This window comes from Malus sylvestris, chromosome 7 (assembly GCF_916048215.2).
Source record: "Malus sylvestris chromosome 7, drMalSylv7.2, whole genome shotgun sequence".
NCBI lineage: Eukaryota > Viridiplantae > Streptophyta > Magnoliopsida > Rosales > Rosaceae > Malus > Malus sylvestris.
The window spans coordinates 7,904,699-7,930,731 of NC_062266.1; the positions used below are offsets into that span (position 1 = coordinate 7,904,699).

General features: G+C 38.0%; 4 protein-coding genes across 10 annotated transcripts in view; 1 reads left to right on the forward strand and 3 right to left on the reverse strand.

The window, feature by feature from the left end:
* The window catches only part of LOC126630057 (aspartic proteinase CDR1-like), a 39,554-nt gene extending 27,984 nt beyond the window's left edge, over window positions 1-11,570 (reverse strand). The window contains exons 1-2 of the mRNA XM_050300225.1: window positions 11,063-11,570; window positions 10,328-10,999 (exon numbers count right to left, since the gene is read on the reverse strand). Coding sequence (XP_050156182.1) covers window positions 10,328-10,999; window positions 11,063-11,570 — 1,180 coding nt within the window. The remainder of the gene's footprint in view (window positions 1-10,327; window positions 11,000-11,062) is intronic.
* Window positions 377-18,371, forward strand: LOC126628960 (pentatricopeptide repeat-containing protein At5g01110). Of its 7 annotated transcripts, none has more exons than XM_050298847.1 (5): window positions 377-680; window positions 1,088-3,625; window positions 4,402-4,491; window positions 4,658-5,930; window positions 18,232-18,371. In XM_050298847.1, the coding sequence occupies exon 2, from the start codon at window positions 1,339-1,341 to the stop codon at window positions 3,604-3,606; it is 2,268 nt and encodes a 755-aa protein (XP_050154804.1). In that variant the 5' UTR covers window positions 377-680; window positions 1,088-1,338; the 3' UTR covers window positions 3,607-3,625; window positions 4,402-4,491; window positions 4,658-5,930; window positions 18,232-18,371. The 7 variants fall into 7 exon arrangements, with proteins under 7 accessions (XP_050154804.1, XP_050154802.1, XP_050154807.1 ...); XM_050298845.1 differs by having other exon boundaries at window positions 5,879-5,930; window positions 18,232-18,370; XM_050298850.1 differs by having other exon boundaries at window positions 4,402-4,442; window positions 5,879-5,930; window positions 18,232-18,370.
* Window positions 18,372-18,673: 302 nt separating this feature from the next.
* On the reverse strand, window positions 18,674-20,047 carry LOC126630058 (aspartic proteinase CDR1-like). Its single transcript, XM_050300226.1, has one exon. It carries the CDS (start codon window positions 20,045-20,047, stop codon window positions 18,674-18,676), a length of 1,374 nt encoding a protein of 457 aa, XP_050156183.1.
* Window positions 20,048-21,599: 1,552 nt separating this feature from the next.
* Window positions 21,600-22,961, reverse strand: LOC126630059 (aspartic proteinase CDR1-like). The gene has a single exon (XM_050300227.1). The coding sequence runs from the start codon at window positions 22,959-22,961 to the stop codon at window positions 21,600-21,602; it is 1,362 nt and encodes a 453-aa protein (XP_050156184.1).
* Window positions 22,962-26,033: the final 3,072 nt, after the last annotated feature.

Genomic DNA, 26,033 nt, shown 5'->3' on the forward strand with positions numbered 1-26,033 from the left:
TCGCTTTGGAGGAATGAATGTCATCGATTTGGAAGAAGAAAGTGGGTCGTCGATCCTCAAATCAAGTAGCAAACGGATTACGGAGCTAGTTTTATGTTTTACAAATTTCGAACAAAGTACATTGCCATCAATTTCGAAGATGTAGTGTGGAAGATGATCTTGAAGACATACCCACATGTTTTTTTATTTTATTTACCCACATGTTTTTTTATTTTATTTTAAATAAACGATATTATCTAAACTAATAGAGATATGATGAGCTTATATTGCAGTTCAAATTTACCTTTGACGAAAATCGATTATACCACTTCTTACAATTAAAAAGGAAAATTTAAACGGTAGTACTTGGTGCCTAAGCCTACGCCTACCCTGTGTCGTTTTAAGTAAAAACCCCTCTGCACTCTCCATCTGTCGACCTCTCTCTCTGGAATTCTCTCCCTCCTCTCTTTCAACGTCATAACCACCGGAACCCGCCATTCACAGCCACCAGAATCCTCCCATTCCTCTCGACCTCCCATCTGAACTCATGCTTTTCTTCTTCCACTGAAGGTTTCTATCGAAGCTCGAACTCTTGAAGTCGTCATCCACTCCTTGATAGCCCATCGTTCGCTGCTCTCAGTTCCTATCGCCGCTGTTGGACTTGGTCCGTCCGAACACCGAGGCAATCTTCAGATTTCATGGTTATTTTTCTTCTACTTTCCGTGATTCTTAAAATTTTAGGAACAAGATTTTGCCGGAATATCTTGCAACTGACAAAGTGCCATTACTGTAAATTTTGCTGAAATATCTTAAAATTTTAGGAACAAGCATGGAAATTTTGATTAAATAATTGTACCCTTAGACTTTTTTTAATCTGGATTATCATTTTTGTTATGAATTAATCATCTGTTCGAATTCTTTCTGCCCATATTCGGAGATTCTCGTTCCAATCCAATGCCTGTTGAAGTGTTTTCTATTACCTTTAGATTATGCAGTTTCGATATTCATTATACCTGCTATTCTCATTTTTCCTTTGTTATATCGCGAAAAAGTATTTTCGTTCTCTTGTTTTGTTTCGATATTGATGACTGCTTTTTGCTTTTTTCAGGATCAACCTGCTAGAAATGAGCATTTAATTCAATGAGACCAGACCATACTTAAAAGTTTCGGTATACGGTCAGTCTATTTAAGGTCCAAGTTTTCAGTTTCCGGTTCATCTTTATGGCCTACAAACTGTTTGGCACTGGTTCTTGGTTTGGGACCTAACCCCGTCAAACTGGAATGAACTTTTAATCGGTAGACAGGCCCTTTCAACCCCCAAGCATCCCTCATCCTTTTGAATTCTAAGTTCATTCCTCAATGGCTATAACTATAGTTTCAAATATGCAAACCCAACGGCTAATTTTGAGAAATGTAGCTCCCAGAACCCTCACAACCTTCACAAAACCAACCAAGTACTCACTCTTTCACTCTCATAGACCTCATTCTTTTGCTTATTGTCCACCAAATGACCTGGAACTTGGTCTTAAAAGTATGCAATCCCAAGAACTCTGTAGTAGTACAAGCCAAGAACCGTTTTCGTCAGCTTCTCTATCAGATTCTCTTTTGGTGGAAAAGATTTTATTAGGTTTGAAGCAAGGTACCCTCACGTCCTTGCGCAGTTTTCGGTTAAACCCATTTCTTATTGTTGAAGTTCTTTCTCGCTGCCGTGAAAATTTGCAACTGGGTCTGAAGTTTGTTGATTTGATTCTGTTAAATAGCCATAATTTTAAACATTCGTCAGAATCTCTGAGTGCAATGATTCACATGTTGGTGCGTGGTCGAAGGGTGTCGGATGCACAACCTCTGATTCTTAGAATGGTTAGAAAGAGTGGCATTTCGCGTGTTGGAGTGGCAGACTCTTTGGTTTCAACTTATAGCAGTTGCGGCTCAAGTTCTTTGATCTTTGATCTGTTTGTTAGAACGTATGTGCAGGCTAAGAAGTTGAGAGAAGGATTTGAGGCGTTTCAGGTGTTTAGAAGAAAGGGATTTTGTGTTTCGATAAATGCTTGCAATAGTCTTCTTGGTGGGCTTGTGAAGGTCGGGTGGTTTGATTTGGCATGGGTGGTCTACGGGGAAGTTGTTAGCAGTGGGATTCAGTTAAACGTTTATACACTAAATATAATGGTTAATGCCTTATGCAAAGCTCGCAAAATTGAGAGCGTTAAATTCTTCTTATCGGATATGGAAGAGAAGGGGGTGTTTTCAGATATTGTGACATATAATACACTAATCAATGCATATTGTCGCGAAGGGCTTCTAGAAGAAGCTTTTCAGTTAAAGAACTCTATGTCTTCTAAGGGGTTGAAACCTGAGCTTTTCACGTACAATGCTATCATGAATGGTTTATGTAAAGTAGGAAATTATGCAAGAGCAAAGGAACTGTTGGATGAAATGTTGCAAGGTGGATTGAATCCTGATACTACTACTTATAATACAATGCTTTTTGAGAGCTGTAGAAAAGGTGATATTTTAGAGGCTGAGGAAATTTTCCATGAAATGTCACTGAGAGGTGTTGTTCCTGATATAGTTAGTTTCAGTTCACTTATTGGGGTTTTTTCGAGGAACAAAAATATTGATCGTGCGTTACTATATTTTCGAGATATGAAAAGGGCAGGCTTGGTTCCAGATAATGTGATCTACACCATTCTTATAGATGGATATTGTAGAAAGGGAATGATGTTAGAGGCTTTGAAGCTGCGTGATGAAATGCTTGAGCAAGGTTGCACTATTGATGTGGTAACGTTCAATACAATTTTAAATGGACTGTGTCGAGAGAAAATGCTTTCTGATGCAGATGAGCTTTTCAATGAAATGTTGGAAAGGGGTGTCATTCCTGATTTTTATACTTTCACAACGCTCATTCATGGCTATTGCAAGCACGGGAATATGACTAAATCTCTCAATCTGTTTGATGCAATGACTAATGGAAATATTAAGCCTGATATTGTCACATACAACACATTGTTTGATGGCTTCTGCAAACTAGGTGAAATGGATAAAGCTAAGGAGTTATGGGGTGACATGGTTTCAAGAAGGATATTACCCAATCACATTTCATATGGCATCCTAATCAATGGATTTTGTAGCTTGGGGAACGTGCATGAGGCGTTTAGGTTGTGGGACCAGATGATTGAAGAAGGCATCAAACCCACTCTAGTTACTTGTAACACTGTCATTAAAGGTTATTGCCGCTCTGGTGACACAACAAAGGCAGATGAGTTCTTAGGCAAAATGATTTCAAAAGGAGTTGTTCCTGACAGTATTACTTACAACACTTTGATTAACGGATATGTAAAAGAAGAGAATCTGAACAAAGCATTTTCCTCAGTTCAGGAGATGGAAAAGCAAGGGATACTGTCGGATCAGTTTACATACAATATAATTCTAAATGGGTTCTGTAGGCAAGGTAGAATGCACGAAGCCGAGCTAGTATTGCGGAAGATGATTGAGAGAGGTGTAAAACCTGATAGATCCACTTATACGTCATTGATAAATGGACATGTGACCCAGGACAATTTGAAGGAGGCATTTCGGTTCCATGATGAGATGCTTCAAAGGGGATTTGTGCCAGATGATGAATTCTAGTTTGCTCTTGCAGCTGAAGGTTGGATATTCTCTTAAATCTCGTTGCGCTCTTCATTTTAATTAGCTACCTCTAAAATGTTGTGACCTAATGATCTTATGTTTATATTTTACATAAAGGGACTTGAATTCATTACTTTACATACCTTGTCTTGTATTTTGTTATTATGAAGTGAGATTACGATTTCTTAAATAATGGATATACAGCTCTATTCTGTCATACACCATATTGAATGTAGTGAGATGATGCTTACTCATCTTATATTTGTTTTCATCATCTTTTAAATAGCCATTATAGGATTTTTATGCTTTTCTACGTTTAGTACTTCAGCTGCAATTACATGAGGGAATTTATTTATGAGAGGATTTCACTTTTGGATGGGATTTATAGTGAATATATCCTGTGAGTCATCATCATATATTACTCTGTCGTAAATCGATATGAAATAATCAAAATTAAAATACCAAGCAATTCTAGTCACTATGATTTGAAGTACCTATCGATTAATTATGTATCCTACTCTCCTGCTTTAACCTCATTGAGTATAGAGTCTGACTGATTCATAACTATGTTTTTTTTTTTTTTTCTTTTTTTACTTCTCAATTTTGCATTTTTAGAGTTTGTTCAGACAGTTTTTAAGTATGTTTTTATTAATTAATTAATGGACAGGAAAAGAAAATTACTTTGTATCAGTGGCAGATTTGGATAATTAATATCAACATACTTCTTTCGAAGAACTTAATCACATGTTTTTCATGCTATTATAAAGAAGATTAATTCTATTCGTTTCCTTGTAGATATTTACTTGAGGAGATGAAGAAACCTTCTTCCTTCAAATGTAAGTCCATGTTTCAGTAGTACGTACAGTGATGGCTAGAAGACATATTGTAAGTTCCTTTTCTTCTTCTGCTGTATTTACATTAGCTATTGTTGGAGCTTTCTGTTCTCACTTATTTAGTTAAAAATTGCGAGCATTTTGTGCTTTTTACTTTGCAAAGCATAAATACCGTTGGTCTCTGAAGTTCGAAAATTTGATTTGTCATCATCAATTAGGCTTGGTCCAGTCGTCTTTCACTTCCCGGTGGTGAAAAGTTTGAAGTGGAGGGAAAATTTCCCATCACCATAAAAGAAAGAAAAAGTAGAGCAAAAGTGTCCCCTTATCTGCTACAGCTGCAATTGCTTTATGAAAGGTGCCAACTTGGCCCGTAATAGAGTTAATTGCTTATAATCAAGTGTAGTTGGAAGCAAAATATAGCCTTCAATCTTTAGATTTCGTGGAAATGAAAAGGGCGGAAAGTCATGCATTTACATCTGTAGCATGTTATATTCTTCATCCTATCTTTTAGTGTCTATAGTGAATTTTCGAACTTCAGCAGGTAGTATATGTGACTCTTGCATGTACCCAGAATTACATTTGCTTTACTCATATACAGGCATTTTGATATGAACTGTTTATTTAAACCCAAATTTACTACTTAAACTACCTTTACAAACCGAATCCAATATGTAAATTTATCTTTACACCCCATTTAAAAATATGTGGAGATTGAGGAGCGACTGTTAGCTATGAATGGCAAAGGTCATACTAGCTCACGGGGTCTAGTCCTTATTTCAGGGCGTACCCTTTTTTTGGTTGTCTAGGACAACTCTATTCTCATTGGCAAGAATTTCAATCACAAGATTTTGTGATGAAGAAACAAGTAACTAAATGTTTAATTCTGTTGTCTTTAAAATTTCTTCAATTGCACTAGAAGCTTTCTTGGAATTCTTTGCCTCCTTGTAATACTTGTCAGTCATTACAGCTATTATAAGGCATTAAATACTTTCTTCACGGTGGACATTTTTACCTGCACTACACATTTCAAAATACTTGCTGTACATTTCTTCTAAATCCAGTAAAGAGTTCTTCAATCCACCATTCTCTATTTGTGCTTCTGAAAGAAACTTTTTCAAGGGTTTGACGAGCCCATTGCTCTCCAGGAATGGAGGCACAAAGTGGAGGGTTTGATTTTTGGATGTGGGTTTATACATAAATTTGGTTTTAGTTTTAATAAAATCCTGTCTTTAACGGTAATTGTACAATAGGACAGAAAAGATGATTCACATTTATGGTTTAAGTTGGGTGTAGACTGTAGAATGAGATGACATGGGTTCAAATAAATTGGTTGCAGGGTTTACATGATTTTCCTAGAACAATATTCGCTTTCTGCAATTTCAGTTTCTTTTTTATGCTCTCCTTTTGTGTCATAAACAGTATGAATGGCTTTCCCACAGATTCCAGGAATGGAGCCAGATTCAGTCCGGTGAGATCAGAGAGTTGAAGCAGGTTAGATGACCACTCTAGCATATTCGAGAACCTCTGTTGCAGGGAAGACTGGAGAGGCTGGACTCACTGCCCAGTGCTGTAAGGTTATAATTTGTGAACTCCAAGCTCATCTCGCTCTTTTGGATGACTAACGAGCCATCTCAAAAAAACAGAGACTAATTACACTGAGTGATGATTTTTGAGGAATACCAAAAGCAAAAGAAAAATTGCACATCTGAAAAATAAGGTGTGACTGGCCTGATGAAGCCAGTACGAAGCCAGTACGAATGTGCCCTCATCAGTCATCAGTCATCACAGTGTGCTGCAAAAATGGCACCCTGCAATAATTTGGGAGGAGAGGCCGGGGGAGCCATCTACAGGCTTTTGTAATGTTGGTATCGGCAGCTGTTTTCGGAATTTGACGTGACAGGTTGTGAAAAATTCCTAATATCGATCGGTTTTACAAATCCATTGAGAACAAAAATTGTGAATCTTCAAATTCCTTTACTATTTATTTTCATCAATTCTCTTGTAAATTAGAACGATGCTACAAAAAAATTCCATTATATATGATCACTGTTATTATTATTCTTTGGCATCAGGTACCATGGCAAACAAATATGGAAAACAAAACCATGCCAATTTTTTACCCGGTACCGCAATCGGTTGCCTTGAAGGACAACGTCCTTTCTTGGAGGTCAAATCCTACCAAGAAGTTCATTTGTGCCACATTCCCATAGATCCCGACATCGTTGGTCGGGGAAAATGCAAGACACACAACATCTTCCCTAAACCTAACGAAAGTGTTGACGGATTTTAACTTCATGTCTGCACCACGGAAATGGACTGTAACAATGGGAGCGTCGATTTCCGGTTTAGTCTTGTAACAGAGCCGTAGAATGCCGGTTGGATCTTTCGTCACCTCCAGATGAATTGCCTTTCTAATTGCCGTTTCGAAACTTTGATAAAGCTTTGTAGGCGAAGTTGTTATAGTAGTCCCGGAGTCTATGATCATGTTGCCCTTAAAACTTTGAGGACTGGAAACTTGAAGCTTAAGATAGTCGTCTCAGACGCTGATGCCTTGTAGCTCAAGGTAGTAATAGGTTTGCGAACCATTCGACAGGAAAGGAGTTGAGACCACATCACGGCCTGAAACCTTACCACCAAAATACATCTTGCTTGGGATTTCATTTTGACTACTTTGCTTAGAGTGCAAGTTTGAATGAAATTGTAGTTGGTAACTCGACCAAGCAGTAAGAGAAAGATTTCCTACAAACCACATTTCCGATTTGGGATATAAGCGACACAGCTCCGCTTCCAAGTCCGACTATACCTGTCTCAGTCCCGCTGAAGATTCCTCCGTTGTCGTGTCCACATCCAAATATGGTGTTGGGGATTGATACGGCGGCCTTGCCTGCAGTTCTGGAAGCCAATGTAACAGTGTCCACGGACAGATTTCCAGAGGTGTAGGAATTGTCCCCATACGTTTAATTGTAATAGCAAAACTTGTCGTTTGAGCAAGTGCCTTCACTTAGCAAATGGCATTGTTTGGACAAACAAGAAGGGGGCACATATGTTGAAGAAGAAATGGGATCAAAGATGGGGATTTTTTGCTTGAAACAGTCCTTACACGGCTTGCATTGCGTCCACGTAAGATGGCTGCCGGTGTCCACAATGCCGATCAAAGTTTTGGGCGGTGTCCCAATCGATATGTTCACCAAATACTCTCCTGCAACATAGATTAAACGGGCTTCCTATTGGACTAGTAGCGCGTAGTCCTGAACCTTTTCTGCCGAAATGATTGGTCACACGGTGATGCGAGCGTTGCAAGGCGTTGCTTAAGCGTTGCCAATGAGACCCCACCGGATTGTATGACGGAGATGATGGCGAATCGCGGTGGATCAGTTCGAGGCTAAAGCCGATTCCGTGGTGATGGTCATCATCTTCTGTGAGTGAGAGAAATGGGAGGAAAATAATGGCAAATGCAATGGTGAAAAGTGAGTGAATAGCTCCATGAGAAAGATGAAGACAACACTTCGAACATATGACAAAACAGTCTCTGCAATGGTATTTTATATAATTAGTGGCGAACCAGAATATCATATAACGGATCATTTTCTAAATGAGTCTCAAAAGAATAAAATTATCAGAGCACATCTAGCAGCATTTGGTTATTAATTAAAGGAAAAATTAGTATCCGGTCCCTAGTTTTTACTGTTCATTGATTAACACCTTATTAGTTCTCAAATTTTAATTCAAGTCCCTAGCATTAATGTGATAATGAATTTACATGTTTATTATATAATTTTTTTAATATAAAAATTAGTAATTAATTTAGGGTTTAATACTCACACCTCTATTAAACTTCTAATTAATTTTCAATTCAAACATTTCCAAAACAAAAAAAAAAAATTAAATTAAGTTTGTACCTATTAGTTTTTTTTTATATATAAAAAGATTCTCAATTTTTTAATCTTAAATGTACCCATTCATATAATTTTTCAATTTTTTTAATCTTAAATGTACCCATTCTCAAATATATCAATTTGTTATATGTAAAATGTACCCTTTTTTAATATAAAATCCATTCAAATTTTTTAATTCATGTTTAAACTTATATGGGTACATTCTTTTTCGTTGATTTGAGAATGTATTCATGTTTTGGTACAATAACTTTTTTTGTTAATTTTGGTTAATGTACCCATACATATATGTATATACACACACACAATATAATAGAGAGAATAATTTATATTTTATTATTTTTAATCCCATAATTATGGGTTTTATTTAAAATCTCATTAATATAAACAATTACAAATTTCAATTTTTAATTTTTAATTAAAAAAATATAGTAACTTACATTATTACATTAATATCAGGGACCTCAATCAAAAACTAAAAACTAACAAGGTTTCAATCAAAGGATATTGATAGCTAGGGACCGCATCCAAAGTATCCCTTAATTAAATCATGGTTGGACCTGTGAGAGTCAAAACTGTTTCTAGAAAGTGGAATGGTTTGACTATATTTTCTTATGAGTAAGTAGCATCAAATTTAATGCTTTGTGGGAATTATTATTTGGATTTATAGTTTGTTTCCTCTTTCGTCTAATTCCTCGGTTTGAGTTGTTTCTACCAGAAATTATGGGATGGTATTTCATTGAATTTCACAAATAATTAGATTAGGTACATAAGTTTTAGTGATCAAGAAATTGATCTAGAGTAAATTTGCACAATGAAGCAAATTATAGTATACCCTTATACTGCTACCACAAACAGTGTAATACCTCTACAAAACGTCATCAATACAAATCTAGTGCAAAAACAAGATAAATGCAACAAACTTAAAACACAATAGACACACCACATTTGAGTTTTAAACGTACGTGTTGTCGTCCTTTTCTATTTGGTGGCACAAAATTCCAGCAAACCTTCTTTCTTTGCACAAAAGATAAGATCCAGCAAACCACCTATTTTCTTGGTTGGTCTGTCTCAATGGCAGCTCAATTGATATATATATATATATGTTCTAAATTAATTGCGCTTTTGAAAAGGTTTTTTTTTTGTCGAAATGTTTTAAGTAAAACGATAGCAGTGTTATTAGAATGTTAAAGAAAAATATAAACTTAATAAAGGACATTATGTATTAAATTTTATTGGATTCTCGCACTAAAACATGGTCAACTTAGCTAATTTAATATAGCCGTTATATTGATGGATCTGTGGCATCACAAGCACGAGAAGCAGCTAAGAAATACAACCAAGGAACTACGGAGAGTACTTGTGGCTGTCGGGTTGAAACGTTTGGTTCAAACCAACGGAAGGAACTACGAAGAGCATTGGTCAACCGTTGTGACCGAGTTAGAGATCAAGGTTGTAGAAGGGAGATTTTGGTGATTGAGTTCAATACTGAGACCAAATATAAAAAAATAAAAAAATAAAAAATAAAAAAACAAGAGATATATCTTTATCATTAGGGGTGTGATATCCACACACCTCATTTTACTTCTCACACACCTTTTTAATTTTCGGCCGTCGGATCGGATGAATTGAAGAAGATCAAAGGACATAAATCATCAAGGAGTGTGTGAGAAGTAAAATGGGGTGTGTGGATAGCACACCCCTATCATTAACTGAAAAATAAAATAGTTCTAGTGAAACTGCAGTTAGCTAATCTTCAACTTTTGAATTTAAATGAAAATGGTGAGCTAACAAAGAGAATTAAAAATGGAAAATAGAATATAAAAAAAAATTATTTATCACAAAGCAACAACAATGAGAAGCCTAAAGTACATTATTACTGCTGCTTGGTGCAGTCAGTTGGCTTGAAGGAAACAGTCCCCTCCTTAGTATCATATCCGACCAAGAAGTTCATCTGTGACAGGTTCCCGAAGATTGAAACACTTGGAGAAGCACTGAAAACAAAGCACACAGCCTCCTCACTGACCCTAATAAAGGTGTTAGTCGGAGGCAACTTCAAATCACCACCGCTGAAATGCACGGTGATGGTTGGTGGATTGAAATCATCAGAACTGGATTCACTAATCTTGTAGCAACGATTCAAAGGAACTCCGGGGAGTTGCACACGTTCCAAACTACCAACGGCTTTATCAACTTCTGCTTCCAAATCCGAGTATACCAATGGTGGAAGTAAGGTCAATGTGGTGCCAGAATCGATAATAATGTTACCTTCACCTGAGGAGAAAGCTGATGAGGAAGAAGAAGGAATTCTTGTGTTACCAACACTAATACCTTCCAAGGTCAAGAAGTAGAAGGTTTTAGGATCTTGGCCCTGGACTATAGGAGTGGACACAACTCCAGTGCCTGTAACGACAGCGTTGCTACCAAAATTTAACTTGCTTGTGGTTTCGGAACCCAATGGGACCAAGCAATGGGAGAATTTTCCATCAATAGAAGAACCCAATTGGGTAATTAGGGACTCTGAGCCACCTCCAAGGCCTACTATGCCGGACGCGCTACCTCTACCAGCGGAAAATTTATTGTCAAACCCACATCCAATTAGGGTTTTGGGGAATGCTATATTTCTGCCAGTGGTGGATTCTAGGGTTAGGGTTTCTCTGGCAAAATCTCCATGGCTGTATGATTGGTCTCCATAGGTGACTTCGTACTGGCAGTTACTTGAACTCTCACTAGAGCAAGTACCATTTAGAGAGTTACATTGGCTTGAAGAGCAAGAAAGGGCTTTGTAGGTTGAGGATTTTTCGGGTTCAAAAAGAGGATCTTTTTGTTTGTAACAACTTACGCAAGGGTTGCATTGGGTCCAAATTAGATCACTACCTGTGTCAGCAACTCCTTTGATTGGAAAGGGCGGTGTTCCGATAGATAACTCCAAGAGGTACTCGCCATTATCGCTGATGATAGTGGCCTCAGGTTGGTTAGGACCAGCCTGCTGAGAGAGTGAAGCTGTTGGGTTGAAGTGATTGATTCGGTTAATGGAACGCCGAAAGGCGTTGCGCAGACGCTCAGCTGGGGTTAGTGAAGGGTTGTAGAAGGGTGATTTTGGTGAGTCACGGTGAATGAGGTCCACACTGAAGCCACCATTGAGAGCTGAGACCAAAGAGAAACTAGAGGCACAAAGAATAAAAAGCAATGTTGTTGTTGACAATGAAACCAAGGCGAGAGAATGATAAGCTGCCATGGCTAGAAAAGATTAGTATGTGAGGAAGACATTGGGATTATGGTGTGTATTTATAGGTAGAGAGGAGCCTAAATTATGTGATTTGTTGGAGCAAATATGTTTTTATTTAAATATTTAAATATATTTATGTTTTTTTTTACTACCAATATTATATACACAACGTTTTGCTTTATTACCAATATTGAAAGTCAATTGATTTTAGCTTAAGGAGTTATGCAATCAAACCGTTTTGTTTTTATTTCTTGTTTGAATTTGAATTACGTTTTGATTTGATCTGCATCAACTGGTAAAGTTTGCACCGCGTATTTTTTCATTTCAAAGTCTATAACTGAAATTTCTTAAAGCAATTTAAGAAGTAAATTAATGTGATGTTAATAACTCCTTTTGATTGCAACCGACCATTTTGCACCCCATAAACTCTCTTTATATCTTACGGTTTTACACCCCCCCCCAAACATCTATTTCTTTATATATATATATATATATATATATATATATATATATATATCACTAGGGTTACACAACCAGAGTATTAACAGTTGTGTATCCTTATCGCCTTAATAATGAATGAGTCCTATCATGATTAAACATCTTTGCATTCAATCCTTATCAGAATTGCTTTAAGTTAGCTGCATGAAATAAGACTCCATAACCCTTACGAAGTTGAGACCAACTATACTATCTACGTCAAAGTTAACTTGAAAACCAAGCTAACTGTTATTCAAGTAATATTAACTAACACTCATTGTCATTCACAAGAACTTTACATTCTCCCACTTGAATGTCAATGAGAAATCTCAACTCATAAGGATTCATGGTGATCACTGAGCCTTCAAAATTTGCAACCAACTTTTCTTGACAATGGGTCACTAAAAATTTAATGTCGAACCAAAGCAAACAAAAACCAAATTGGTATGTTCTTTTGCACTCCATGATTACAAGTACATAAAACTTAAAGCACAATGTTGTCATCAAAGTCATGATATCAAGAGCCATTAACCAAAACAACAGCTCACAACATAAGAACAAAAGCTATCAGAATAAAATATGAATGAGAATATCATAGCATATTAGATGCTGTCTGCAGATTGAATAAAACTACTAAGGTTCTGAAGAACAACCATACATATATAAGCATACCTATCACAGTCAATTGAGTGCTTACTCCCACTCATTAGCTGCTTCAAAGGTCTCTTTAACACCCATGTTGAAAACATGGTTCTTGAATACTCCCAATGGTAGGGCTTTAGTCATGGGATCGGCCACCATAAGAGTTGTGCTTATATGCTGAATGTTGATGGTCCCTTTCTTAACTTCATCCCTCACCTTCAAATACTTCATGTCCATCAGCCTGTTTGCCAAAGATCTCTTATTGTTTTTAGAGAAAAAAACAGCTGCTTTATTGTCACAAAATAGCTTCAATGGTGTGTCAATGTTGTCCACAATTTCCAATCCTTTTATCATATTCCTCAGCCATATTGCCTGTTTGGTTGCCGTGTAGTAGCCAATGAATTCAGCTTCCATAGTTGACGATGCTATCAACTTTTGCTTGGCACTTTTCCACGATATCGCACCACCAGCAAGTAGGAATAAATAACCATTAGTAGATTTCCTATCATCGATACATCATGCCAAATCTGAATCAGTGTAAGCTACCAATTCTAATTCATCGATTTGACCATAAACAAGCATGAAATCCCTGGTTCTTTTGAGATATCGCAGCACTTTCTTGGCTGCAGTCCAATGAGTTGCCCTAGGATTTGACTGAAATCTTCCCGGTACACTTACTGTAAATGCTAAATCCGGCCTCGTGCATACTTGAGCATACATCAAACTGCCCACAAGTGATGCATAAGGTTTGGTCTTCATGCTATCCTTTTCCAGATCATTACTGAACTTATCACCCTTCCCAATTGGTAATTCACTGCTGGAGCAATTTTCCATGTTAAACCTCTTGGTTATTTTGTCAACATACAGTCTATGAGAAAGTCCAAGAGCTTTCTTGCTTCTGTCTCTAATAATCTCAATTCCCATAATGAACTTGGCTTCTCCCAGGTCCTTCATATCAAAATTGTTGGCTAGCATCTCTTTGGTTGATTGCAGAAGAGTTAAATCTGAGCTAGCAATTAAAATATAATCAACGTATAAAACTAGGAATACAACTTTGGAACCACTTATCTTGAGGTACACGCATTCATCCATCTTATTTTCCCGAAAGCCAAATGATGACATGAAATGATCAAACTTTTTGTTCCATTGCCGAGAGGCTTGTTTCAATCCATAGATGGATTTATTTAATTTGCAAATCATAGATTCCTTCCCCCTTTCAACAAATCCTGGTGGATGATGCATATAAATGTCTTCCTCAAGATCGCCATTGAGAAAAGCGGTCTTGACATCCATTTGATGCAGTTCTAGGTCAAAATGATCAGTTAGGGCTAGAATCACTCGCATTGAATCTTTTGTAGACACGGGAGAGAACATTTCATTGTAATCAATTCCTTCCCTTTGAGTGAAACCGTTGGCCACCAACCTTGCCTTATGTTTGTCAATGTTGCCTTGTGAGTTTCTTTTGGTCTTGAATACCCACTTGCAACCTACTGTTTTTGTAACACCTGCAGGTTTTGGCACAATACTCCAAACTTTGTTTTTCAGCATTGAATCAATCTCTTCCTCCATTGCTTGGTGCCATAGGGATGCTCTCATACTTGTGATGGCTTGGTGGTATGTTGCAGGGTCATCTTCATCTCCTAGGCTGAATTCTGCTTCATTTAAATATACAAAATCTGGAAACACATTAATTTTCCTAGTTCTTTGGGACTTTCTGACATTTCCAGCAGCCAGTACTTCAGTTGGCACTTCATTTTCTTCAATGGGAATGTCATGTGATTGCACATCTATTTCTTCATCGATGGCACTATTTTCAGTGACATCATTTAAAGCTGGTTCTTGAGCGAATGTAGTCGCAGTCGGTGCTTCAGTATTCATTTCAAGTGGAGCTATCACGGTTGGGAGAAATGTCACTGTTGGGATTTGCATTATGGCTTCTGGCTGATCATGTAAAGAACTATTATCGTTGCTCATTTCTTCGAACTCAAAAGGCTGTGAATTAGTGGCAGATGAACTCAACTCCTTAGATTCTTCTATAAACTTTGCATTGTGAGTTTCCATTATTCGAGACTGACCATGAGGAAGGTAAAATTTAAACCCTTTCGATTTTTCCGAGTAACCAATAAACCTGCAACTTGTTGTTCTTGAATCAAGCTTCTTCTCATTTGGATTATAAAAACGTGCCTCAGCTTTGCAACCCCATATGTGAAAATGATTGAAGCTTGGTTTTCTTCCAGTCCAAGCTTTAAAAGGCACTATTGTTACTGACTTACTCGGCACTCTATTGATTATGTAGTTAGCAGTTTTCAAGGCTTCCCCCCACATAAACATAGGTAATCTTGATTGTGCAAACATTGACCGAATCATGTCTTTTAGGGTCATATTCCTCCTATCGGCCACCCCATTCTGTTGTGGAGTCCCTGGGGTTGTGTATTGAGCAACTATGCCATTGTCTTGAAGGTATGTAGCAAAGGGTCCTTTGTGCTGTCCAGTTTCAGTGTACCTGCCAAAATACTCACCACCTCTATCGGATCTTACTATTTTAATGTGTTTTTCCAATTGTTTTTCAACCTCTAACTTAAAGATTTTAAAACAATCCAACGCTTCAGATTTTTCAGAAATCAAATAAACAAAAGCAAAGCGTGAAAAGTCATCAATGAAAGTGATGAAATATGTCTTTCCACATATAGTTTTGTTTGGAAAAGGTCCACAAATGTCAGTGTGAATGATTTCAAGTGTTGACTGCGTGTTGAACCCATTTTCCTTGTGTTAGTAAGTTTCCCTTTAAAACAATCTGTGCAGATTTTGAAATCGTCAAAATTTAATTGGGGCAACAAGTTTTGTTTGCTCAAAGTGATGATTCTTTCCTTTGAAATGTGCCCCAACCTCTTGTGCCAAAGCATAGAGGATTTTTCAGAAGTGAGCAGCCTTTTAGAACCAACACTTTGAACATTAAAACACTCATGCACATATGAACATTCCATTTGCCACATATCAGTTTGTAAATGAGCAACACCAAGCAAGGAATTCATATTATTTTATTCGAAAAACCTTACACTTTCATTGTCCGCAACAAAAGAAATACCTAACTTAACTAATTTGGACACAGAAATTAGACTCCTTCTCATTGAAGGTACATAAAGCACTGGACATAATTCCAAAATAAAACCAGATGACATAACTAATTTGACACTACCAATGGACTCGACAGCAACCTTGCTCCCATTCCCAACATAAACATTGTAGACTTCATTGTTTACTTCCTTTGTTTTTTAGAAGCCCTGCAAAGAATTAGTTATGTGAATTGAACATCCAGTGTCAAACCACCAACTTTGAGGAGGAATAAAAATTAAATTAGACTCTACACAGACAAAAACATTTATTATTTTACCTTTCTTTGTAAGCCAATTTTTGAAACCGACGCAATTCCTTCTTAAATGACCTGTTTCTTTACAAAAATAGCATTCCTTTTCCTTTTCTATCTCAGTGTTCACTAGTTTGAGTTTGACAGATCCTTTAGAAGTGTTAGCATTTTTAAAAGAAGAAGAAATTACATTATTCTTCTTCTTACCAGCAGTAAAAGTTGAACCAACATTGAATGACTTGGACCCTTTCTCCATTTGCACCAGGTTCACTTCACCAGTTTTGTCAACCTTAAGTCGTTCCTCCTCTTGCACACACATTAAGATCAGTTCATTTATACCTCATTTGTCTTTCTGTGTGTTGTATGAGACCTTCAGCTGACCATACTTAGCAGGTAATGAGTTTAAAGCCATATGAACCAAGAATTGATCAGTCATAGGTAGCTCTAAGTCTTTCAGCTTCAGAGAGAGATCGACCATCCTGAGAATGTGCTCCCTCACACTCCATGTGCCATCAAACTTCATGGAGGTAAGCTGAGTGAGGAATGTGCTTGTCTCTGCCTTTTCTGATTCTTTGAATTTTTCTCCAACAACAGCTAAGAATTCCTTGGCATTGTCAAGCTTTGGAATCCCTCCCTTGACAGTTTGTGCCATGGCTTTTGTCATAATCATTAGGGACATTCTGTTGGCTCTTTCCCATTTTTCAAATTTTGATTTCTGATCAGGCATGCTCTCATCTGTTAAGGTTGCAGGTTTGTCTTTTCTCAATGCCAAGTCAAGGTCCATTAGTCCCAAAACTATCTGTACATCCTCTTTCCACTTCTTGAAGTTGGAACCAGTAAGGGTTTCAATGTTGTTGAAGTTAAGGGAGGTCATATGTGGAGCTACAAAATACAAAATTTCCTTGATGCCAGTATATTCAATCTGCACCTTAACAGTTAATGAGGAAAACTTTCACATAATGTTTTCCCTCAACAAGCATATGAACACATCAACATCTTTAGACAGATGTTGTTCATATTAATTTTGCATAGTTGGATAAAACTTGTAAACTACAACCACAACAACTGGGCACTAGGGTTACAATACAATTACATCATGCAGAATATAAAGCATATCAGAAACTAATTACAAAAACACCTACTTGTGTTTGATGCCATAATTGCAACGCAAGTCAGTCTTCTACTCCCACTACTCAATAGCTCCCTTACTGTATGAATAGGTTTCGGTATCTCTAGGGTTTTTCACGTATGGGAGCAGGGACTATAACTTCATATATATATATATATATATATCACTAGGGTTACACAACCAGCCTATTAACAGTTGTGTATCCTTATCGCCTTAATAATGAATGAGTCCTATCATGATTAAACATCTTTGCATTCAATCCTTATCAGAATTGCTTTAAGTTAGCTGCATGAAATAAGACTCCATAACCCTTACGAAGTTGAGACCAACTATACTATCTGCGTCACAGTTAACTTGAAAACCAAGCTAACTGTTATTCAAGTAATATTAACTAACACTCATTGTCATTCACAAGAACTTTACAGAAACAAGTAACTAAATGTTTAATTCTGTTATCTTTAAAATTTCTTCAATTGCACTAGAAGCTTTCTTGGAATTCTTTGCCTCCTTGTAATAGTTGTCAGTCATTACAGCTATTCTAAGGCATTAAATACTTTCTTCACGGTGGACATTTGTACCTGCACTACACATCTCAAAATACGTGCAGTACATTTCTTCTAAATCCAGTAAAGAGTTCTTCAATCCCCCATTCTCTATTTGTGCTTCTGAAAGAAACTTTTTCAAGGGTTTGACGAGCCCATTGCTCTCCAGGAATGGAGGCACGAAGTGGAGGGTTTGATTATTGGATGTGGGTTTATACATAAATTTGGTTTTAGTTTTAATAAAATCCTGTCTTTAACGGTAATTATACAATAGGACTGAAAAGACGATTCACATTTATGGTTTAAGTTGGGTGTAGACTGTAGAGTGAGATGACATGGGTTCAAATAAAGTTGGTTGCAGGGTTTACATGATTTTCCTAGAACAATATTCGCTTTCTGCAATTTCAGTTTCTTTTTTATGCTCTCCTTTTGTGTCATAAACAGTATGAATGGCTTTCCCACAGATTCCAGGAATGGAGACAGATTCAGTCCGGTGAGATCAGAGAGTTGAAGCAGGTTGGATGACCACTCTAGCATATTCGAGAACCTCTGTTGCAGGGAAGACTGGAGAGGCTGGACTCACTGCCCAGTGCTGTAAGGTTATAATTTGTGAACTCCAAGCTCATCTCGCTCTTTTAGATGACTAACGAGCCATCTCGAAAAAACACAGATGACTAACGAGCCATCTACAGGCTTTTGTAATGTTGGTATCGGCAGCTGTTTTCGGAATTTGATGTACGGGTTGTGAAAATTTCTAAGTAATATCGATCGGTTTTACAAATCCATTGAGAACAAAAATTGTGAATCTTCAATTTTTCTACTATTTATTTTCATCAATTCTCTTGTAAATTAGAACAATGCTACAAAAATTCCATTATATATGATCACTGTTATTATTATTCTTTGGCATCCGGTACCATGGCAAATAAATATGGAAAACAAAATCCATGGCAATTTTTTACCCCGTACCGCAATTGGTTGCCTTGAAGGACAACGTCCTTTCTTGGAGGTCAAATCCTACCAAGAAGTTCATTTGTGCCACATTCCCATAGATCCCCACATCGTTGGTCGGGGAAAATGCAAGACACACAACATCTTCCCTAACCCTAACGAAAGTGTTGACGGACTTTAACTTCACGTCTGCACCACGGAAATGGACGGTAACAATGGGAGCGTCGATTTCCGGTTTAGTCTTGTAGCAGAGCCGTAGAATGCCGGTTGGATCTTTCGTCACCTCCAGATGAATTGCCTTTCTAATTGCCGTTTCGAAACTTTGATAAAGCTTTGTAGGCAAAGTTGTTATAGTAGTCCCGGAGTCTATGATCATGTTGCCCTTAAAACTTTGACGACTGGAAACTTGAAGCTTTAGATAGTCGTCTCCGACGCTGATGCCTTGTAGCTCAAGGTAGTAATAGGTTTGCGAACCGTTCGACAGGAAAGGAGTTGAGACCACATCACGGCCTGAAACTTTACCACCAAAGTACATCTTGCTTGGGATTTCACTTTGACTACTTTGCTTAGAGTGCAAATTTGAATGAAATTGTAGTTCGTAACTCGGCACCAAGCAGTAAGAGAAAGATTTCCTACCAACCACATTTCCGATTTGGGATATAAGCGACACAGCTCCGCTTCCAAGTCCGACTATGCCTGTCTCAGTCCCGCTGAAGATTCCTCCGTTGTCGTGTCCACATCCAAATATGGTGTTGGGGATTGATACGGCGGCCTTGCCTGCGGTTCTGGAAGCCAATGTAACAGTGTCCACGGACAGATTTCCAGAGGTGTAGGAATTGTCCCCATACGTATAATTGTAATAGCAAAATTTATCGTTTGAGCAAGTTCCTTCAATTAGCAAATGGCACTGTTTGGACAAACAAGAAAGGGGCTCATATGTTGAAGAAGAATTGGGATCAAAGATGGGGATTTTTTGCTTGAAACAGTCCTTACACGGCTTGCATTGCGTCCACGTAAGATCGCTGCCGGTGTCCACAATGCCGATCAAAGTTTTGGGCGGTATCCCAATCGATATGTTCACCAAATACTCTCCCGCAACATAGATTAAACGGGCTTCCGCTATAGGACTCGAAGCGCGTAGTCCTGAACCTTTTCTGCCAAAATCGTTGGTCACACGGTGATGCGAGCGTTGCAAGGCGTTGCTTACGCGTTGCCAATGAGACTCCGCCGGATTGTACAATGGAGATGATGGTGAATCGCGGTGGATCAGTTCGAGGCTAAAGCCGATTCCGTGGTGATGGTCATCATCTTCTGTGAGCGAGAGAAATGGGAGGAAAATAATGGCAAATGCAATGGTGAAAAGTGAGTGAATAGCTCCCATGAGTAAGATGAAGACAACACTTTGAACATATAACAAAACAGTCTCTGCGATGGTATTATATATAATTAGTGGCGGAACCAGAATCTCATATAACGGATTCTTTTCTAAATGAGAGTCTCAAAAGAATAAAAATATCAGAGCACATCTGGTAGGATTTGGTTATTAATTAAATCATGGTTAGACCTGAGAGAGTCAAAACTGTTTCTAGAAAGTGGAATGGTTTGACTATATTTAATGCTTTGTGGGTATTATTATTTGGATTTATAGTTTGTTTCCACTTATGTCTAATTCCTCGGTTTGAGTTGTTTCTACCAGAAATTATGGGGTGGTATTTCTTTGAATTTCACAAATAATTAGAGGTTGTTAATTAGGTACATAAGCTCTAGTGATCAAGAAATTGATCTAGAGTAAATTTGCACAATGAAACAAATTATAGTAAATTCTTATACGGCTACCACAAACACTGTCATACTCCTACAAAACGTCATCAATACAAATCTGTTACTAAAACAAGATAAACGCAACAAACTTAAAACACGATAAACGCATCACGTTTGAGTTTTAAACGTACGTGCAAATGACATACGTGCTGGTGTCCTTTTCTATTTGGTGGCACAAAATTCCAGGAAACCTTCTTTGCACAAAAGATAAGATCCAGCAAACCTTCTATTTTCTTGGTTGGTCTGTCTCAATGGCAGCTCAATATATATATGTTCTAAATTAATTGCGCTTTTGAAAAGGTTTTTTTTGTCGAAATGTTTTAAGTAAAACGATAGCAGTGTTATTAGAATGTTAAAGAAAAATATAAACTTAATAAAGGACATTATGTATTAAATTTTATTGGATTCTCGTACTAAAACATGGTCAACTTAGCTAATTTAATATAGCCATTATATTGATGGATCTGTGGCATCACAAGCACGAGAAGCAGCTAAGAAATACAACCAAAGGAACTACGGAGAGTACTTGTGGCTGTCGGGTTGAAACGTTTGGTTCAAACCAACGGAAGGAACTACGAAGAGCATTGGTCAACCGTTGTGACCGAGTTAGAGATCAAGGTTGTAGAAGGGAGATTTTGGTGATTGAGTTCAATACTGAGACCAAATATAAAAATAAATTATAAAAAAACAATAAAAAATAATAAAAAACGAATGATCGGATTAATGGGTAATGGTAAAAGTCAATGCTTTCGTAAAAAGTGCAACTGCATAAGTTTCTTGTAGGCAAGATTTTTAAATACTATTGCAAATGTTGAAGATTTATTTAGTTAATTAGAAACCCTAGAAACGTCTCTAATCAAATAAATCTTTATCATTAACTGGAAAATAAAATAGTTCAAGTGAAACTGCAGTTAGCTAATCTTCAACTTTTGAATTTAAATGAAAATGGTGAGCTAGCAAAGAGAATTAAAAATGGAAAGTAGAAGAATATAAAAAAACAAATTATTATTCGATTAATTATTTATCACAAAGCAACAACAATGAGAAGCCTAAAAGTACATTAAATAGAAAATCACCAAATATAAAACACAGATTACAAGCAATAGGGACTATTACTGCTGCTTGGTGCAGTCAGTTGGCTTGAAGGAAACAGTCCCCTCCTTAGTATCATATCCGACCAAGAAGTTCATCTGTGATAGGTTCCCAAAGATTGAAACACCTGGCGAAGCACTGAAAGCAAAGCACACAGCCTCCTCACTGACCCTAATAAAGGTGTTAGTCGGAGGCAACTTCAAATCGCCACCGCTGAAATGCACGGTGATGGTTGGTGGATTGAAATCATCAGAACTGGATTCACTAATCTTGTAGCAAAGATTCAAAGGAACGCCGGGGAGTCGCACACGTTCCAAACTACCAACAGCTTTATCAACCTCTGCTTCCAAATCCGAGTACACCGATGGTGGAAGTAAGGTCAATGTGGTGCCAGAATCGATAATAATGTTGCCTTCACCTGAGGAGAAAGCTGATGAATTAGAAGGAATTCTTGTGTTACCAACACTTATACCTTCCAAGGTCAAGAAGTAGAAGGTTTTAGGATCTTGGCCCTGGACTATAGGAGTGGACACAACTCCAGCGCCTGTAACGACAGCGTTGCTACCAAAATTCAACTTGCTTGTGGTTTCGGAACCCAATGGGACCAAGCAATGGGAGAATTTTCCACCAATAGAAGAACCCAATTGGGTAATTAGGGACTCTGAGCCACCTCCAAGGCCTACTATGCCGGATGCGCTACCTCTACCAGCGGTAAATTTATTGTCAAACCCACATCCAATTAGGGTTTTGGGGAATGATATATTTCTGCCAGTGGTGGATTCTAGGGTTAGGGTTTCTCTGGCAAAATCTCCATAGCTGTATGATTGGTCTCCATAGGTGACTTCGTACTGGCAGTTGCTAGAACTCTCACTTGAGCAAGTACCATTTAGAGAATTACATTGGCTTGAAGAGCAAGAAAGGGCTTTGTAGGTTGAGGATTTTTCGGGTTCAAAAAGAGGATCTTTTTGTTTGTAACAACTTACGCAAGGGTTGCATTGGGTCCAAATTAGATCACTACCTGTGTCAGCAATTCCTTTGATTGGAAAGGGCGGTGTTCCGATAGATAACTCCAAGAGGTACTCACCATTATCGCTGATGATAGTGGCCTCAGGTTGGTTAGGACCAGCCTGCTGAGAGAGTGAAGAAGCTGTTGGGTTGAAGTGATTGATTCGGTTAATGGAACGCCGAAAGGCGTGGCGCAGACGCTCAGCTGGGGTTAGTGAAGGGTTGTAGAAGGGAGATTTTGGTGAGTCACGGTGAATGAGGTCCACACTGAAGCCACCATTGAGAGCTGAGACCAAAGAGAAACTAGAGGCCCAAAGAATAAAAAGCAATGTAGTTGTTGACAATGAAACGAAGGCGAGAGAATGATAAGCTGCCATGGCTAGAAAAGATTAGTATGTGAGGAAGACATTGGGATTATGGTGTGTATTTATAGGTAGAGAGGAGCCTAAATTATGTGATTCAAAGAGGAAATCTGGGATTTGCTCTTACGACAACCATGAATTTGATATCCAATTGTATGATAATTTGTTGCCTAGATTGACGTTTGTTTCCTTTTTCTTGGATTCTCAGTGATTCTTCCACCAACATATAAATATAGCAAGATTCTCTCTCCTTCAAATCTCCTTCTGCTTCGGTCCCTTCTTATTTGAAGGTGTTTACTTTTTTGTAGAAATAAAGAAAAAGAGGAAAGTGAAAGAGTAGGAGAATCAAGACGCGGAGATATGGAAGGATAGGAATTCTAATCCTATATAAATTTTCAAGTTGACTTATCAAATGATTAATTAACGAGTAGGGGATTTTGCATGGATTTGTCCCAAGATTACGGTTTGCTTCGTGATGAGTCAATGCGTGTGTGAGTTTCTCTTTATTATATTACTGGTAATTAGTCTGATTTTGAAGATTGGGAGGATTGATTAGATACCTTTATTTTATTTTTGAGTGCTACTAGACCCATCTCAGTATCTTATTTTCTCACGCACATGATAATCCCACCCACCATAGAAAATTAAAAAAGTAAAACGTTATTCCCCCCTCCCCCACCCACCATTATTCCCACAATAACCATAATATATTTTTAAATAACTCTAATATATCTTTAAATAATATTATAAATAAATAAAATAGAAAAAAAATGAAAGACCTAAGACCTAGACATTCATCATCTCCTTCACACCTAACGCCACCCTGCAGAGACCCTATGTGGATGCAAATTTCTTCCTCCTTAATCTTGGAAAAAATTGCACCTACAAAACAATTAACACCTTAGGGTCAAGGCCAAGAGCTTCACGAGCCCACGATGAATGGGGGGGCTTTGGCCGAAGAACCTCCGATGCCAAAGTTAGAATTTAGAGAGAAAAGTGTTTAGAGATTATTGGGAATTTTGCAAGTGTGTTAGAATGATCTTTTGGTGAAAATGAGAGACTATTTATAGGGATAGGCCGGTCCTCTTTGGAGAAGGAGTGGCCGACCATTAGGCAGGGTTTTTGGGTTTAATTTTGGTTTAATTAGCCAATTAACTGGCTAATTAAACATAAGGGGAATGTTTTGGTGGTTATAGAATATTTAGAATAAATAGATAATTAGGTCATGTAATAATTAGCTAATTGATTTAGCTAAAAAAAGGAAATTAGGTAAAAGATATATGGGGTGAAATAAATTTTAGGAATTACCTTGTAGAAGGATTTGATGAGATGAATTTTTGAATTGTTACCTTTTTCGGACCTTTTTTTACTTCGTTGAGGGATGAAAGCCCGCTGCTCGCAGTAGGAATCCCGTTATGCCTCAAGGGTATTTTTGTCCTCTTTCGTCCAAAAATCCACGTGTCACCTAATGAATATTTTTGGCTCCACAAATGCCCCTACACCTGTTGGGCTGCTCACAGAAAAGGGCAACAGGTGTAGAGATTTTCTTGCTTTAGGAAACTTTGAATTGCTTCTTATTTTGGTGATGATTCTCTCTTTTAATAGAAAATTAGATCCTTCTAAGAAAAGAAAATAAATCCCTCTCAAAGTTTATTTAAGTCCACCTTAAGTGGATTATTAAATCAACTTTTTGAGAGAAACTTATTTCACCCTACAAGCGAGAGAAAGCTTAGAGGATATTTATTCCCCTTCCTCTAGCCATCTTCTACATCTTGCCCGTGCAAAGGATCGTCTTTCGTTGCTTGCTTCGTCCTCTCGTTGCTTCTAGGTAAGAAAAAAATTACTTTTCCTGATTTTTTTTTATACCTCGGGGCTTGAAATTGTCTTGATAAAGATCGAGGAGATTTGACAAAGGACCTAGGGAGGCTGCGGCACTGTTGCTGTGGGTTGGTGCTGCAGTCTGGGCCTTTGTGCTTGGGCTGTGAGGAAGGAGAAAGTGTGGGGGCGCCTGCCCCCTGTCAGCTGAGCTAGGCCGCAAGGCCCTTAGACCGAGAAGAATGATGAGGGAGCCAGCGCGGGCTAGGCTCCCTGCTTTGCCATTTTTTTTTTTGGTTGGGCACGTGCCCTAGGAAAGAGCTAAAGGGCTTTATGCCCTTTTGGGTTTTTGCGGCTAGGCTTTAAGCCTTTTTTTTTTTTTTTTGCCGAGAGCTGCTTTTTTTTTTTTTTTTTTTTTTGGAAAACAACTCTCTAACAAATCCCACTTGTGTTTTTTGTAGAATTTCAAGCATGTCTTCCTCGAGCCACAAGAATGATGATGGTGTGCTGCCGTTGTACCGTCAAGACGGGTCTTTGAGCAAGGTTGGCTACTTCAAAGCTACTCACTTCAAGATTAGCTCCGATGATTTGTTTAGAGATTTTCTTGAGGCGTACTGGCATGCCATTCCGTCGGGAGTGCGTGTGAAGCGAGTTAAGGGTGGTAGCAGCCAGGAACCATGCAGTGGAACTCGGATAGCCATCAAGTTCCACCCCTACTATTTTGTGTTAGGGTTTACTTTCCATATGCCGCGTTTCTTCCAAGAAATGCTTTGCTCCATGAGATGTGCCCCCGCCCAATGTTCCCCGAACGCGGTCCGTGTGATGGTGGGATTCCACAATCTAAGCCAATTATTTGACTTAGATCTAACCATCAACGAATTTTGGTACTTCTTTGACATAGGTCACATTGACGGAGTTGGGCAACTGCGATCTTGCCATAAGCTTTTTGATAACTCGAGCAAGGGAGATCATGACTGGGCCAAAGAGACTTTGGAGATAAGTGGAGAATGGGGGTCTGATTCTTCCCCCGAGCTACGTGTACCAACGGTCTTCATATCTGGTAAGCAGGCTACTTAATCTTCTCGGCTGCTTTGCTTTAATGTCAAGTTACTTTTCAATTTTCTGATTGTTTTCCGTTGTTTTTTATAGATTCGGAATTCGAATCAACTTCTAAGGTTTCTCCTGACATGAAGAAAGTACATGTCACTCTGGGTATCCTTTCCGAATATCGTGAGTGGCGTTGGCTGCTTAGTCCTCTTCGTAGGAAAAAGG